This window comes from Limulus polyphemus, unplaced genomic scaffold (assembly GCF_000517525.1).
Source record: "Limulus polyphemus unplaced genomic scaffold, Limulus_polyphemus-2.1.2 Scaffold83, whole genome shotgun sequence".
NCBI lineage: Eukaryota > Metazoa > Arthropoda > Merostomata > Xiphosura > Limulidae > Limulus > Limulus polyphemus.
In genome coordinates, this window is record NW_013665693.1 from 97,159 (window position 1) to 112,377 (window position 15,219).

The 15,219-nt window shown below is 32.3% G+C and overlaps 1 protein-coding gene across 1 annotated transcript in view; it reads left to right on the top strand.

Annotated features, from left to right (window-relative positions):
• Nucleotides 1–4,618: 4,618 nt before the first annotated feature.
• Nucleotides 4,619–15,219, top strand: part of LOC106467737 (SLAIN motif-containing protein 2-like) — a 58,609-nt gene continuing 48,008 nt past the window's right edge. The window contains exon 1 of the mRNA XM_022396639.1: nucleotides 4,619–5,011. Coding sequence (XP_022252347.1) covers nucleotides 4,692–5,011 — 320 coding nt within the window. The 5' untranslated portion in view covers nucleotides 4,619–4,691. The remainder of the gene's footprint in view (nucleotides 5,012–15,219) is intronic.

Here is a 15,219-nt window from a genome sequence, read left to right on the forward strand (position 1 = left end):
AACAATATTTATGTGTGTGTAAGAATAGATCTCCAATATTAAAAGATATTACGTCCCTTACTATTTGTTCAATTTTATTATCGTTTTAATTTTATTTTATTTTAGTGCCATCAGCTTCTCATATTTTATTTTCAATCCAATTGTTTTTAGCTTCAAAATGTCTTTCTCTCTTGAGAAAATACGTGGTCACTGTCAACCCTTCGAAAAAAAGTATAGATGAACAAATAGATAGATCAAAAGCAGTAAAAGACTGACTAGGTGCATGCAAGTAGGTAAATGAACCAGTATTAAAGAAAGGTTGTGATCTGAGAGCATAAGCTTCACAGAACGACCCCACTCATAAATTTCAGCACCACCCGAAAGGGGGATTGTGTCCATTGAAATATCCCAAGATGAAGAAGGGAGACGGCAGCTGGTCTATAAGATCATCAAGGTCTGAACGATTGTACGTTTCTCGTGGTGACAGTTAAAGTGAACATACAGTGATGATAAGACCCACAGAGATACGAACAGCCTCCAAGGGCATGTGGAGTGGTACAGACATGGTGGATATATGCTGGTCTACCAGTATTGCAACAACTCCATGAACTCATCTATCACAAACTTGTCATTCCGGTATAAAGAAAACTGCCGAAAGGTGACCGCATCGGCAGGTCTGAGAATTGTTTCCTGTAAGGAAAGACGCATGGGATGAAAGGAATCGATCAAGGCTTTAATATCATCCAAATTAGAACGAAAACCTCGTCAGTTCCATAGTATCAAAGTGACCATTTTTATTTAGGTGGAGGAGAACCCTTTTGTTTGCGACCACGAAATTTTTCTTTAGTAGAAAGAGGGCTGTTGACCTTCATGGAACTTGATTTGGGATGATTGGGCAGCTCTCTGTCAGAAGAAGAAGGATCTAATGACTGAAAGTGTGTCCGAATGATGGTCCTGCACCTCAGGGCTGATGAAGATGGATCCAAACAGTCACTAGATGCGACAGGAGTGGATGTAGATTTGTCAACGCTTGAATTTATGGAGGGCAAAAGACTTTTTACATGGTAAGAAAAATATTCTTTTGGAGGAGCGAAAAATCTGTCTGCACTCCCACTGTAGCAGTGTAGCAAAGTTCAGCAGCATATGTTTAAAATGAAACAGGGGACAACAATTCCGAGACTCGGAGTATGAAATGTTGTTGACAGTCTACAAGCGCTGTACCTCTTTTTCCTAGGCTGACAATAAAAAAATTCTGATTGGAAAGCGACCACGTTTGGAAGACTCTGATCTGCAGTTACCACACCAATCGGTTCATGTACCTCGTTTTTTAATTCTTCATTCTTTGTCTGACCTTTAGGGCAATTGTCTCCCTTTTTCATCCGGAAAGGATTAGAAAGGCTTGTTGGCTCTCCAAAGTCAGTCATTTTGGTTGAAAAAGCTACCACACAACATAATGACCTACTACTGAAATCAAAGTTCATTGGAGGATATACCTTTTGAGGTTACTCCCCATGCTACTTTGAATTCCTCCCGTGGAGTATTGTTGAGAGGGATTTAACTAACATTCTCGAGTCAGAGATCCTTGCTGGTTTCTCAAGCCAAGGAGTTTCAGCTGTGTGACGTATCTCCATTTGTAAAGACGAAATTATGCTGCCTACCAATGTTATTGTATTAATGTTTACATCACAACACCCACCTGCCTCTATCAAGGCAGGTTATCTAAACTATAAATGTGCAGCCCTACATTTCTAATCCTCTCAGATGTTTTCAATGTCAGCAGTTCGGAGACTCTAAGACATTTTGTCGTGGTTCCTTGACGTGTGCTAATTGTTGTGGCAACGTCCACAACACCTACGAGTGTCAATTGGACCCAAAGTGCATTAATAGTGGTAGTACCCACCCTTCATATTTTCGTTCTTACCCTAAATGGGTAGGTGAGAGATCCATAGGAAATGGATTGGATTCAGTGCCCACTGACCCCACCCACCATGGAGCACTACAAGGGGACCCACTACAATGCTAAACAAGAACAGTGCAATTACATTAGGGTTTCGTGAGCATTATACCCAAACACCAGCATCAGACACAATGTCCACAAAACCCATTGAGAACTTCCGACACTGGCACTTAGTTGATCCTAGCCCAACAGGACCAGTTGATTAACCCTGGGGGAGCCACTTCAAGACTACCCGTCTACAGGAATTCAAGGCCAAAGTGATGTGTTACAGTATACCCCTGATATAACTCATCCATCAAGATGACACATCACCACGTAAAGGAATCCACATCGAGAGGTTTTCTTCCAAATTTCCTTGTGAAAAAATCGCTCAACACGAACTCGCAGAAATGCTGTCTATTTGCCAAGTGCACTCGTCAGTGTTTGACTGTTTTTCATTTTCATAAAGGTTACTTTGCGCTTTGTTTGCATTGTAATCAAAACTCCCTCCAGTAGACAACATAAAATATTTAAATTAAAATATAGTTCCCGACAATATAATTAGAAATAATACCTAACAAGTATTAATATTATGAAAACAATAAAAGACGAATTGAAGCAATATGTTAATGAAAAATATCTTATAACTAAAATTATATCTAAAATTCTATAAACCTAATCTGATAGTAGGGCCGAGCGTGACTCAGTGATTAGCTTGACAGTCTATGAATTTGTATGTCCATCGTTTGTGACCCGTTATTCACACATACAAACGCTCTACAGGTTGAGACCGTGGATCCGTTATAAGAATGACAATCAAATCCCACTATTCGGTCTGAAAGGAGTAGACCAAGAGTTGACGGTGAGTGATGTTGACAAGCAGCCTTCCCTCTAGCCTATCACTTCAAAATTAGGGACAGCTGGCGCAGACAGTGATCATGTAGTTTGGGTGGAATCTAACAAACAAACAAACTTTTTAAAAAAATGTTTAATTGGAAACATGCTGTAGATTAGTGTGATTGACACGACACTTATTTAGATATATGTTAAGTTTAAATATTGTTAAAAGTATATCAAAAGGTAATATATAATAAAAGTATTCATATGCACAAAGTGTGATAATAAATCCCATTATATTTCTATCAAGTTATAAGTATTTTATGCATGTTTTAGGAAAAGTCCTAATATTTTGTTATTCGCGCTTAAAATAATGTTGAAGATCAATAATTTGCATTATTACTATAAATACTAGCATATGTTATTACGTATGTTAATTTATGAAATAAATTAATCATGACAAAAACATTTAGCATCAGGATGTTTCATTTAATGGATATATTATTAAACAGTGTTTTGTGTGGGGTATTCAAACATTATTTTATTTTTAATAATAAAATGTACTTATGTTTAACGACGATTCTCATGCGGAAGAAAGTTTGTAAATTTCTTTTTAAACTGGGATGACGAATTCTATACTATGTGCTCGAAATCTATTTACTTATCTTACGTATTTGCAAAGAATTAAAAAAATCATGACACATTTTCGTATTTTTATGCTAAAATAATAATAATATCCGATTCACACAGCATAACATAAGACTGTGAAAACACATATTTAAATTTAACTGTACTTTTATCCTGCAAGAATTGAAAATAGCTTATGCCGCGAGATGGCGACACACTCAGAGCCATATACAGAGACAGCTGTGATAATACTCAATTCTCTCATTTCCATTCCAACTTGAGATTGATATTTTATAATGTGCATAACTAGCCAAACATACTTGTTGTCAAAAGGAAGATCAATTAAAAACAGAAGAATTTTAGAGACACTAATGTAAAAAATACCTTCAAATGATTAATTTTTGGAATTGGAAACGAGACAGATATCTTAAATAACAAGAGTTTTGAATTTTAAGTATTTATAAACATTAAACATAACTTGATGAATTTATAGAACTATAAAAAGTGTATTAAATTCCGCTAAACAAAAAATCCGATCATCAGAAAATGTTACATATCATAGGATCAAAACATTCAAAGTATCTCTTTTTTTATTAAGGATTTGCTAAAACGCAATTAGTTCATAGTATCGTTTTAACCGAAACAGCTGAAACTGATTCAAGTCAATGAGCTTAAACGAACTGTTCTTAGTAGTTGGAGATTATTGGAGACTAAAATTTGGAGGAGTTACTGATTTTTAGGAAGTACGTAACTTTGATAGGAAACTTAAATCATTCTAGTTGAGTTTATGTGTTAAAATTTTGGATCACTCATGCACATATAATAGCAAGGGCAGTTTGATAAACGACGAAATAAAATATTTGAACGTAAAATGAGAACGTTGTTCGACGTGGTAGCATAAAATGCTTTGTTTTATTTTCAGTTGAACTAAAAAATATCAAATACCCTTGTTCTTTCTGAAAAATTTGTATTTTGTGTATGAAATTCAGTATTTTTTCACTCTCACTGAGTTGGTATGAATAGCTAGTGATAAATATTCATTATTGATAAATTTAAGGTACATGCTTTGTTTATATATCCACAAGAGTCTAAATTTTAAATTTTCGTTTAATATTTGGGACTAATGTTCCGTATCGTCCAGGCAAGTTCTAATGATGACGTCACACGATGTTAACGCGGACTGGCAAAAAAGACACACCCGATAATCCCGAAAGCCTCGAAGGGGTTAGGCTAAATCTATCAGTCGAAATCTGTTGAAAGATGGTGGTAGTAAGCGAGTTCTATCGAACTGTTTAAATTGAATCACAATTAAATGAGAATGAGTGTTATAACGAAGGAGGCACAAATGGGTGTCGATCCTCACGAAGAAGTGAAAAAATTACAAGATTTAGTGAAGAAATTAGAATTGCAGAATCAACAATTACGTTGTCGTCAACGTACACCGCCGACTCGTGACCGAATAAGCCCTGGTAAAAATGAGGGACGAGCCAATGATTCACGGACAAATAAAATCCAGCATTCTTCTAATAAAAACACTGAAAAAGCGGATAAACCAAAACGGCGTGAAGGTTCTTTCAAAGAGGGAGATTTTATAATTTTAGATGAGTTAGATTTATCAGATGAAGAATCATGGTAAGCTTTCGTGGTTATTGGTAATGCATTTTTAGTACAAATTGTACTTTGTTAGTTTGTGTTAGTACTGTAGGCCTAGCGTTGCAAAATTGCTATTATTCGTATTAATTTGATATTAACTTTCGATCAGATTCAAAGTTAGCTTTATTATAAAGTAACGGTAAACTGTAAAGTTTATTGTTATAGTAAGAATAAGTCGAAGAGTCTTTTCAATAACAAAGCAATGTATACATAAATTGTCATTTGAAGGAATTGTCTACACTCAAAATGAATTTCGTTTGATCTTTTTACTTAATAGTGTATTAAAACATTTGACATTAGGCTTTAATTTTTATATGATAAATACAAATAGTCGATCTATATAGTGCAGTTTAATTTTGAGGTTTTTACAACCTACAAGTGGTTTCACAAACTGAACAAGTTAAAATTAACAATTTTTGAAATTACTCATTAATCCTTGTTAACAAAACTTGATTGTAAAAAATATTTTGAGTATCAAAACTAAAATTTGTACTGACTCGACTATAGTCTGTGTATAATTTTCAGATAAAGACTATGAATCAGTATGATTCACAGTAGGACTAGTAGTCTATGATGCAGACTTGGAAATTATTTGCTTGGGACGTAATACCAGTTGGTATAAAAGTGCTTTCATTATAACAGGAGTGTGCTCTGGTGATTTTAGGTACAATCCTTGGTCAGAGCAGGTTTCTTAATAGTAATAGCATGATTGATATATTTTAGTGGTTTCTATCTATATATTAACACATTTGAGGGACAACATTTGACACCTTGGCTGTCCCATTCATTTCTTCAAACAACAATCTGCCTATTGCCAGCCATGCTTCTCAAGTACTCATCAATCCCTTTTTTGAAATCTTCCAATTTTGTTGCATGTATCACATTGAATGCAGTCTATTTCAAAAGCTGAACACCTTTTTAGGAAATAAAAGTTGCCCAATTTGCAGACAACTTCTACCATGTCCGATGTTAAATCTATTTTCCCTAGTACTACCACTCTTATCATTAAGTATGAAAAAAGATGATGCATCAACAATTTGCTTAATAATTTTAATACTTCAAACAGATTTCCTACAACTCTTCTTTTCACAAGGTAAAATAATTTTAAGGACCTTAACTTGTTCTCATATGACAACCTCTCCATTCTAGTAGCTCACCATTGAACCATTTTCAACAACTTAATGGACTTCTTAATTAAAGTAAGGAACCCAAGACTGAACACAGTTCTTTAAATGAGGCCTCATCAGACATCTGTACAAATAAATAACCTCCTCTGACTTGCAGATACAACCCAAAATCCTGTTTGCTTCCCACTGGAAAGCTTAAGAGACTGATCAACAAAAAACACTAAGATCTTCCATAACACACAATTGAATTGATTTGCATTAAAAGTGGTAATTATAGTTTAAATTAAGGTAGCTCACATGTATTAGCTTGTACTTAGCATAATTAAATGCCATCTGCTATCTATTTAACAAATGATCCAAATCCTTTTATAAAACAATAGAAGTAGTTTCATAATTGTGTGAGCCAACTACATCTAAAATTCCATATCATCGGCAAACTTGACCAATTTATATACATACATACATACACATAGTTTAAGGACAAAAGGGGACCTTTTAATCCATCTAGGCTATCCCATCTGCTGTACTATACTCTAGAAAAAATAAAACATTCAAAGTCAGTTCTTATCATTCAGATATTTATCAATCTTACCCTTAAACTTCTTTCTATTAACTGCATCCATTTTTTAGTACAATGAGCCAACTCATCCCTCACACCTATATAGATAATTTTTTTTAACAAGCCTTTTATGTGGCACCTTGTCATATTTTCTTTGAATATCCAGCTATATATACTTTATATAGCAAACCTACACCTTTACCATCTGCTACATAAGTAGCAACCTTTTCAAAGAATGTCAAAAGATTGGTAATGAAAGATTTCCCCTAATGACTATCCAACACAGTCCTGTTTCTATCTAGCAGCTGTAAAGGAAAAGTAATATTTCCTAAATATTCATTAGTGAAAACTGAAGAAAAAGTGGAATTTAGTAATGTAGCCATTTCATAATAATCATAAATGAGCCTTTCTTTATTATTTCTCACAGGCCTTACTCCCATTCTCATATTTTGTTTCTCAATGTATTTAAAGATATCCTTACTGCTAATTTTTTACATTTACAACCAATTTTTTTTCACATACCTTTTTTCGATTGTCGATATCCTGTCTCATAAACTCGTGATTTTTTATAATCTTGCATCTTCCATCAAACCAGTCATATTAAACTTTTTAAATTTATGCTTTCATTTATATTCTTTGTGAGACAACTTTGCAGCCACAGTTTTGGAACTGCTATACTAACCCATTGTTAGGAGATACCTCTTGTATCTAATGTTCCCTCTAATGTTTTAAATCCATTTGTGGAATGAATTTTTTGATGTGCAAATGTTCGCTACCAGTTTTTTTTTTAGGGGTGGGTGGTGGTATTTTTAGACCATTGACCCTGTTGGATCAGTAAGCTGCTTTGCAATGCTACCGGTTGGTTATTTGGGCTTTAGGCCTATTAACTGCCAGTGTCATTAAATTACTGAGAATGTGTGTGGCTGGAATAATTAAGTGCACAGCACTTGATTTGTTATTATGTGGCCACGCTGCTTAGAGAGAACACTGCTTGCATTCATGGAAGAATCCATAAAGCTCTCCTATGAACTCTTTCCATTTAGTCATTATATATTATTAGATAAGAAGACCAGACAAGTGAAGCCACTTTTTGATTTATAATTGATATATCTGTAAATATATCCTAACATTCTATTAACAATGGAGCACTGCCTCAGTGACTCGAGTAATATATCTGCCACTATGCCAAAATCCTTTTTTTTTTATTTTGCTGTGATCCAAATTATGGTAACCCAAATGCAATGCTTTGCATGTGCTATAATTAAAGGCAATTTTCCAGATACTTGACCAGTTGATCCAAGTTGTTCCATAGTATCTCAACATTGTCAGTACACCTAGAAATACCCAAGAGTTTAATATTATCCACAAACTTTATTGATTTCCTAATTGTGCCTTTATTAATATCATTACTGAAAATAAGAAAAATAAAAAATATAAGCATTGACCCCTGAAGCACTCCACTATTAACAAGGGTCCAGTTTGACTGGGCTTCATTAATAACAACCTTTTGCTGTCTCTCATCCAATCATCATACAAGCTTGTTTTCCCTAAGCCCTACTAAGTGCACTAATGATATTTTTTTAGCTAATTTTCTGTGTGGTACCTTGTTAAAAATGTTTTGAAAAATCTAAGTGCACCAATTTAACATAATTTCTACCATTTAGGTAACAAGTAATATCTTTGAAAACATTTAATGGATTAGTGTGGCAAGGTTTCTCTCTAGTGAAACCATGTTGGCTTTTTTTTAATGATTATCCATATTTCACTTTCTAGTTTTGTGAAGTTTCTTTTATTAGAATCTTTCAATTTTTTCCCACTAGGGCATATCTTATTGTTCCTTTTAAAAGTAAGAGTAACTTTAGCAAATCTCCAGTCTTCACACTGTCTGTTGACTTACCACAACCAAGAGAGGTTTGCAAGTCTGATCTCTGACATCCTTCTAAATCCCTGAAGAAAACTTCGTCTGGTTCTGGTACTTTATTTATTGTTATATCTTTCTGTTTAAAATGAAGGGATTAATTTATACACGATTCAGGCCAATTGTAGTATTTCCCAAAGACTGCTCATAAACAGCTAATACCTTCTCTTGTAGAAACAGAAGAGAAAATGTAAAAACTTAGTCATCATCATCCCAGTTCAATAACTTTCTTGCCATCAGCATAATTTCAAGGCATATCCATTAATATTTTACTTAAACATACTTAAAGAAAATCCTTGTTGTTAGTTTTAATTTTATTGGCCAGCTGTTTTGTTTGAGGCCTTTATGATTACCTAATATCTAGTTTAACCGAAGCTTTTATATTTTCTTTAGTTCTGTGAATCTTCTATCACATCTGTTTATTTGAACTTTGGTATCTATCTTTGATTTTCTCCCTGGTGAATCAGTTAAATTTTATCTTCCATTTTACCCCCCACGCTTTTTTTTTTTAGGAACATGCCAATCAAGAATTAAAAGTAACTTATATTTTAAAATTTCTCAAATCTGTCCCACAAACCTATTAACTCATTATTCCAGTTCACTTATGATAAAGCTTGTCTCATGGCCTCAAAAATTGACTTTTTGAAAATTAGGACATGTAGCAAAACATAAAACCTAATTAGCAATGATAACTCTTTGCCAAATGTGCCCCTAATTTTAACTTTTTGTAACAACATCCTCATTAGTGGTTAACAGTAAATTTAAAATGACATCCCATCTGGTTGTTCTTCTTACTATTTTGTGTAGGCAACCTCTTAAATCACATCTAGAAACCTCACACACAACTGGATTATATTACATATAATCCCAATCAGTGTATTTATAATAATTTTCCTATGATTATTGCATCACTATCATTTTTAGTAACAACCCTGATCTTATAAGTCATTATACAATTTCTCATTGATATAATTTCAGTGAGCAGGGGGGGCCTATAACAGCTGCCAATTAAAAACTTTCTATACTTGAAACTTTGATTGCAATCCATATTGGTACAATCTCCTGACTACAGAGTTTGTCTTCGGTCCCAAAATTTTTCAGATCATTTGTTATATAAAGAATTAACCCTTTTGTGGTGGGCTCCTGCAATTTGTGAAAATTGAGTCGTGAATTTCGCTTGTACAACAATACGTGCAGTAACTCTGAGATTTCTTAATATATTCTCTCAAAAACTGGTAAGATTTCATTAAAGATCATAAGTATCTTGTATGCAAATAATGGCAGTTTTATAATTAAACATTTTTATTAAAATGTTATTTTTCTATTGTAGTTACTTGCATTCAAACTATTGATAAATCGAGTGCTAGGTGATTTTCATTTTATATATAAAAATACTTTTCTTGGCCATATAGTTTTCATATTTCATTTGCATAATATCTAGTACCTCCTAAAAGGATATCAAAAGTTTTTAAGATAAGGTTTTATATTTTATTTTATTTTCTCTACCATATCACTAAATTTAGCTATTATCATCAATATAAAATGCAATAAAATAATTAATATTAGGAAATAAAAAAAAAAGAACAAACCTTTTAATTTTTTGTGCAATATCTTTAAAGAGTTTCCTTTTGTTAAATTAGCAATTTCATTTCTCTTTCCATTTCACATACCCCCCCAAGTGCAACAGCGATATGTCTGAGGACTTACAATGCTAGAAACCAGGTTTTGATACCCGTGGTGGGCAGAGCACAGATCGCCCATTGTGTAGCTTTGTGCTTAACTTCAAATAAACAAACAAATCCTTTTCAAATATAGTTATTTTTTAATGTTTTATTTTTCTTTCTTGTCTTGTACAACTTATTATTCCTCTCGACATAAGTCAACTGTGCCCTCAAGACATATTACAGTTTCTTTGGGAGATGTGCAACCCTTCCACAGAATTTTCATTCAGCGTGCAACATCGTAAGTGCTAAGAAAGGATGCAAAGCATGATGTATATTTAAAAATATTTTAAAACATAACTAATAATTAACTAAAATATAATAATGAAACCTAAAAACAGTTTAAACTGTATCTCTAACTACAACATATTTAATTAACAAACAACTATAATTGCAGCCAACAATACTATAGTCAATTTCATATCTACTATGATGAAGACTTGGCACAAATTTCAAAATAACTGTTGTTAGTTTATACTGTAAAATGAGTTTTTTCTAATTGTTATATACACGTGTGTAATGTCTGCGTAGAAGGGATAAAACTCAAACAAATCTGTTAAAGGTGGGTGTGGCAGCTGTCAGATTGAAAACATTTATTACTTGTTTTAACTGTATTTATTCAGAGTACTTTTAAAGGAATGAGTCAAAAGTTATATAAGCATCTTAGTGGCTAGACATACCTCTACCCTGTTATCATTGTATATTATTAAAGATACAGAAAGCCAAAGTGGAGATTTTTCATAGCTCATTGGTCATGTGACAATACATCTGAACTTTTAAGTATTTTTTTAAAGTAGTTTGTAATAAAGGACATAAAACTTGGATCAAATAAAACTTTGAATCATAACACACATTATACTATTAAATTCATTCACATACATTGATATTAAAGGTGTTTAATTATATTTGACCGATCGTGTAAACACCTTAAAATAATTAGGTAATGATATAAATTATGCTTTTTTCATTCTAGAATGAATAACACGAAAACATAAATGCTTAGACTAAATACCTTAAATATCATTACATTATACATTTATATGTATATTATTTTTATTATATTGAACTTTCAGCTATGCCTGGCTAACAATACAGAAGTTACAATCCTGCAGTGCATGTGCACTCATGTTACCATATCTAATAATATAAAACTGACCTTTCATCTTTACAAAGTGACCTGTCTTGGCTGTGTTTTAGTGATTTAGTATTTTGTAAAATAGTCACATTTCGATTATAATACATTATATATGTATATATAGATTATTCCTGTTTACAAACAAGTTCTCAAACTTATTTTTAAAACATAGAACAGCAAATGAAGAAGTAAAGCAAACAATTATCTCTTCTAGTTTTGACCTTTGTACTTAGTTGCTACTTGTTGTAGCGTGCTAAGCCTTAACAAATTTCGCACGTGGAGGATATGAAATTAAATTTTTTATTTTTATTTTATATATACATTTGAATAACCAAAAAAATCATAAATTACTATATCAATACCATAGGGTTCCATTATAATTTATCAAGTTTAGTAATTAAGCTGCATTTGGGACTAAATACATGTGAAATTTTGAACAGGTTAAAGACTTAACTTAGCAAGCACATAGGTTTGACTTGGAAAAAATAGATGATGCTGTTATACTTGGAAATGATTGAGAAAGCCACTAGGGGGACATTCTGAGCTTTTGATTGGTTATTTACATGTCATATGTAGAAGTAAGTATAAAAAATATAAGGGACTGTTTCCAAAAATGGAAACAAGCAAGCCAGGCCACTGTGTTTGATTCAGTACATGAGCAATATCTCAGTAAATAGAAAAGATAGGAGGTTTTTATTTTATATTTTAGCTTGTCAATATTGATAAGTTGAGTTCCTAATTCGTACAAAACTATGGACTTTGTATTTTGTCATCACAAACACCTAATTTGAACCAGTGCTGCATTCAACATACCACGTGAAACACAAAAATTTATGTTTAAATGTTTTTTTTTAATATTTACTTTTAGATTAAGAAATTAAGTAATGTATAATATGAAAATTTGAATTATAATCTACAGTTTGATACAAAACTTTATGACATAAATTCATGAAATAGTAGTTCAATAAAATTTTGAATGTGACTCAACAAATGCAATGACATGGTCTTTGACCTATGACCTGTCTGGAAAGAGTTAATGTTTCTGAAATCATTGTAAATGCAACTTTAGATAACTACCAACCTCCACAAAGTCCTTTCCACCATGTAACAGGTGCAGTTATACTTGATGATAACCACAGACATTTTTTGTTCCATAATTTTTGTCCAACTCCATGTTCAGGTAACCCACTTGTAAAAGTCAATGGATCCACAATAGAGATATGCTCAACTTCTTTCATCATTATGTCCATGTTAATCTTCGCATCTTCCAAGTCTTCACTTGTATAGTTTGGATCTAACATGTAGGCTGCTAATGGACTTGGAAAAAACAGAAGTCTTGGTAGTTGGAAAATGTCATCATCAAGCATTGTTCTTCAGCTACTGACAGAAGTGATTGCAACAACGTACTTTTATAGCAGTATCTGAATATAGGGATAACCTCAGAGCATTGGTTTGACACTCTTCATTGTGACAATATGAATGATTAATTGCAACAGGCTCACTACTCAACTCACTCATACTTAGTTGTAGTGGCTTGAAGCTTTGAAGATGCATGCACATAAATTATTTACCCAGTGGACCACTGTTTCATGGCTATCATTAGTTGTTTTTCAATGCTGCATCATGGGTAGTACAATCATATGGGAAGTATGTCACAATATGGCCACCTGATTTTGGCAGTCATAACCAGCTATGCACAGTGGGCTAAAAGCTGACTGTCCAGTGCAAAAAATATGCTGTTTCTTATTGTAATTTAAGACTTAAAAGGTATTTTAAAGCTAATACAAGACATACTAATTTAAAATCTTTAATTACTAGGAACTGCATGAATTACCAGTTGTTTTATGATGGGCAGTGGCTATTTGTCTTGCAGGCTTTTTTTAAGAACCAAAATGCTTAAAGGGAAAGAGGCATAAATCATTACTTTTTGTCTGAAAGGGTAAACTTTTCTAATGTATCATAACCCATGTTGTCTAAGTAAACATGGAGTATGAAGTAAGTTAGTCTTAATGTAATGTATCAAGTAACCATGTTATCAGTGTAATATATCAAATATTACCACTAAAGCATGATAAATTACAAATTTATTAAACGCAAGTTTTACAAAATATCAACAATCAGTAATTAACTAGTACCTAGCCAGGACTTTGTAGCTAATCAATCTCAAATACAAATATTAAAAAACATTTTTAATAAAAACTCACACCAAATAATAATAATGACAATAATGAGTTTAGAAAAAAAAAAGACCAGAAGAAAAACCTCATTAATTAGGTTACACAAAACAACACTATTACACTTCTTAAAAAATTAAATTAAATCACCATTTAAGATGAGGCGAGTATTTACAATAGTCTGTTTTTTTTATAATTGAATTTCACTTTGCATATTATAGCTTTCCAAACAATCTTGCTTAACAGTAGATCACAAGCCTTTTATTTCCTTATCAGATCACATAACTAAAAACTGTGTATTTGTTTTAATAATCATACTTGAACTCAATATCCATATATATATATATATCACCATTAGCGAAATTTTGTGTTAATGTCTTAATATATAAATGACTTAATGTTTAATATTCACTATGATGCAGGTGAGTTAACATTTAAGGCAAATAGTACTGAACTAAACAATAAGGGGAAAAATACAAAAATTATAAACAAAATTAAAACCAAAAATTGGAATTTAAACATATGAGGTTGCAATATCTAAATAGTTTAATGTAATAATCTTATTTATTTTTTCTGTATGCCCCACATTTTATTTGTATCCCAAGAAAAAAAAAAGATACATTGACTCCTAAATGGTGAAGCATGCTGCTTTGTAGGTCTTTATATAGTGTACAAGAAATTTGTGGATTTGTTGTACTTATTTTTACACTTTGACAAATGCTTCATCATTTAGGTGACACAGTGGTTGAAAAATCTACACTTTCCTGACTTGGTTTTGAAATTGGCCTTTTGATGAAATAATGTCAGATTTATTTGATGGCTTAAACATTATTACAGTTTTATAGAAAATTTCATTTTGACAAGCAACTGATAAATAAAAAGATTCACAAAAATAACAGTAAATTTAAGTGTTGAAAAATACTCTTCTAAAGGTTTTTAATTGCTAAGTTTTCTTTCCAGAAGATATTAAGCTATTATTATGATGGGAGTGAAAAGCTCATTTCTTAGATCTCTCTCTAACATGGCCTATTTCTGTGTAACCGATCATAAGTGACATTTAACACACACTCTTCCATATAACTGAAGCTTCCAAAGTTTTCAAGAAACACAAGAAATAATCTAGAAATTTCTAAAATACAAAATAGCTACAAATTTCTACAACTTTGCAATGATTCCAGTTTACAAACATTAGGCGTACATACTGTGATTATAGCAAATTCCTAAAACCCATAATCTAAGAACAAAGGATTAAGTGCAACTTAAAATATAATGCCAGAAAATAATTGCATGAGACATCCCAAAAGTAGAAAACTTTTCCACAATAATCTGAACTTCTCTAATGCTCTGAACTTGTATACTCTAACAGGTATTTCTATGTGAAGATTTTATTATTTGTAATTCATATTAGACTTCCACTACTATTTTTAATTCTGGAAAACTTCTAGCCAAAGATTATAACATAAGTTTACACATAACAGCCGAGCTTACAATGCACAATTCATTAAGGATAGTCAACAAATACTTGTGTTAAAAACAAATGCAATATCTCATAA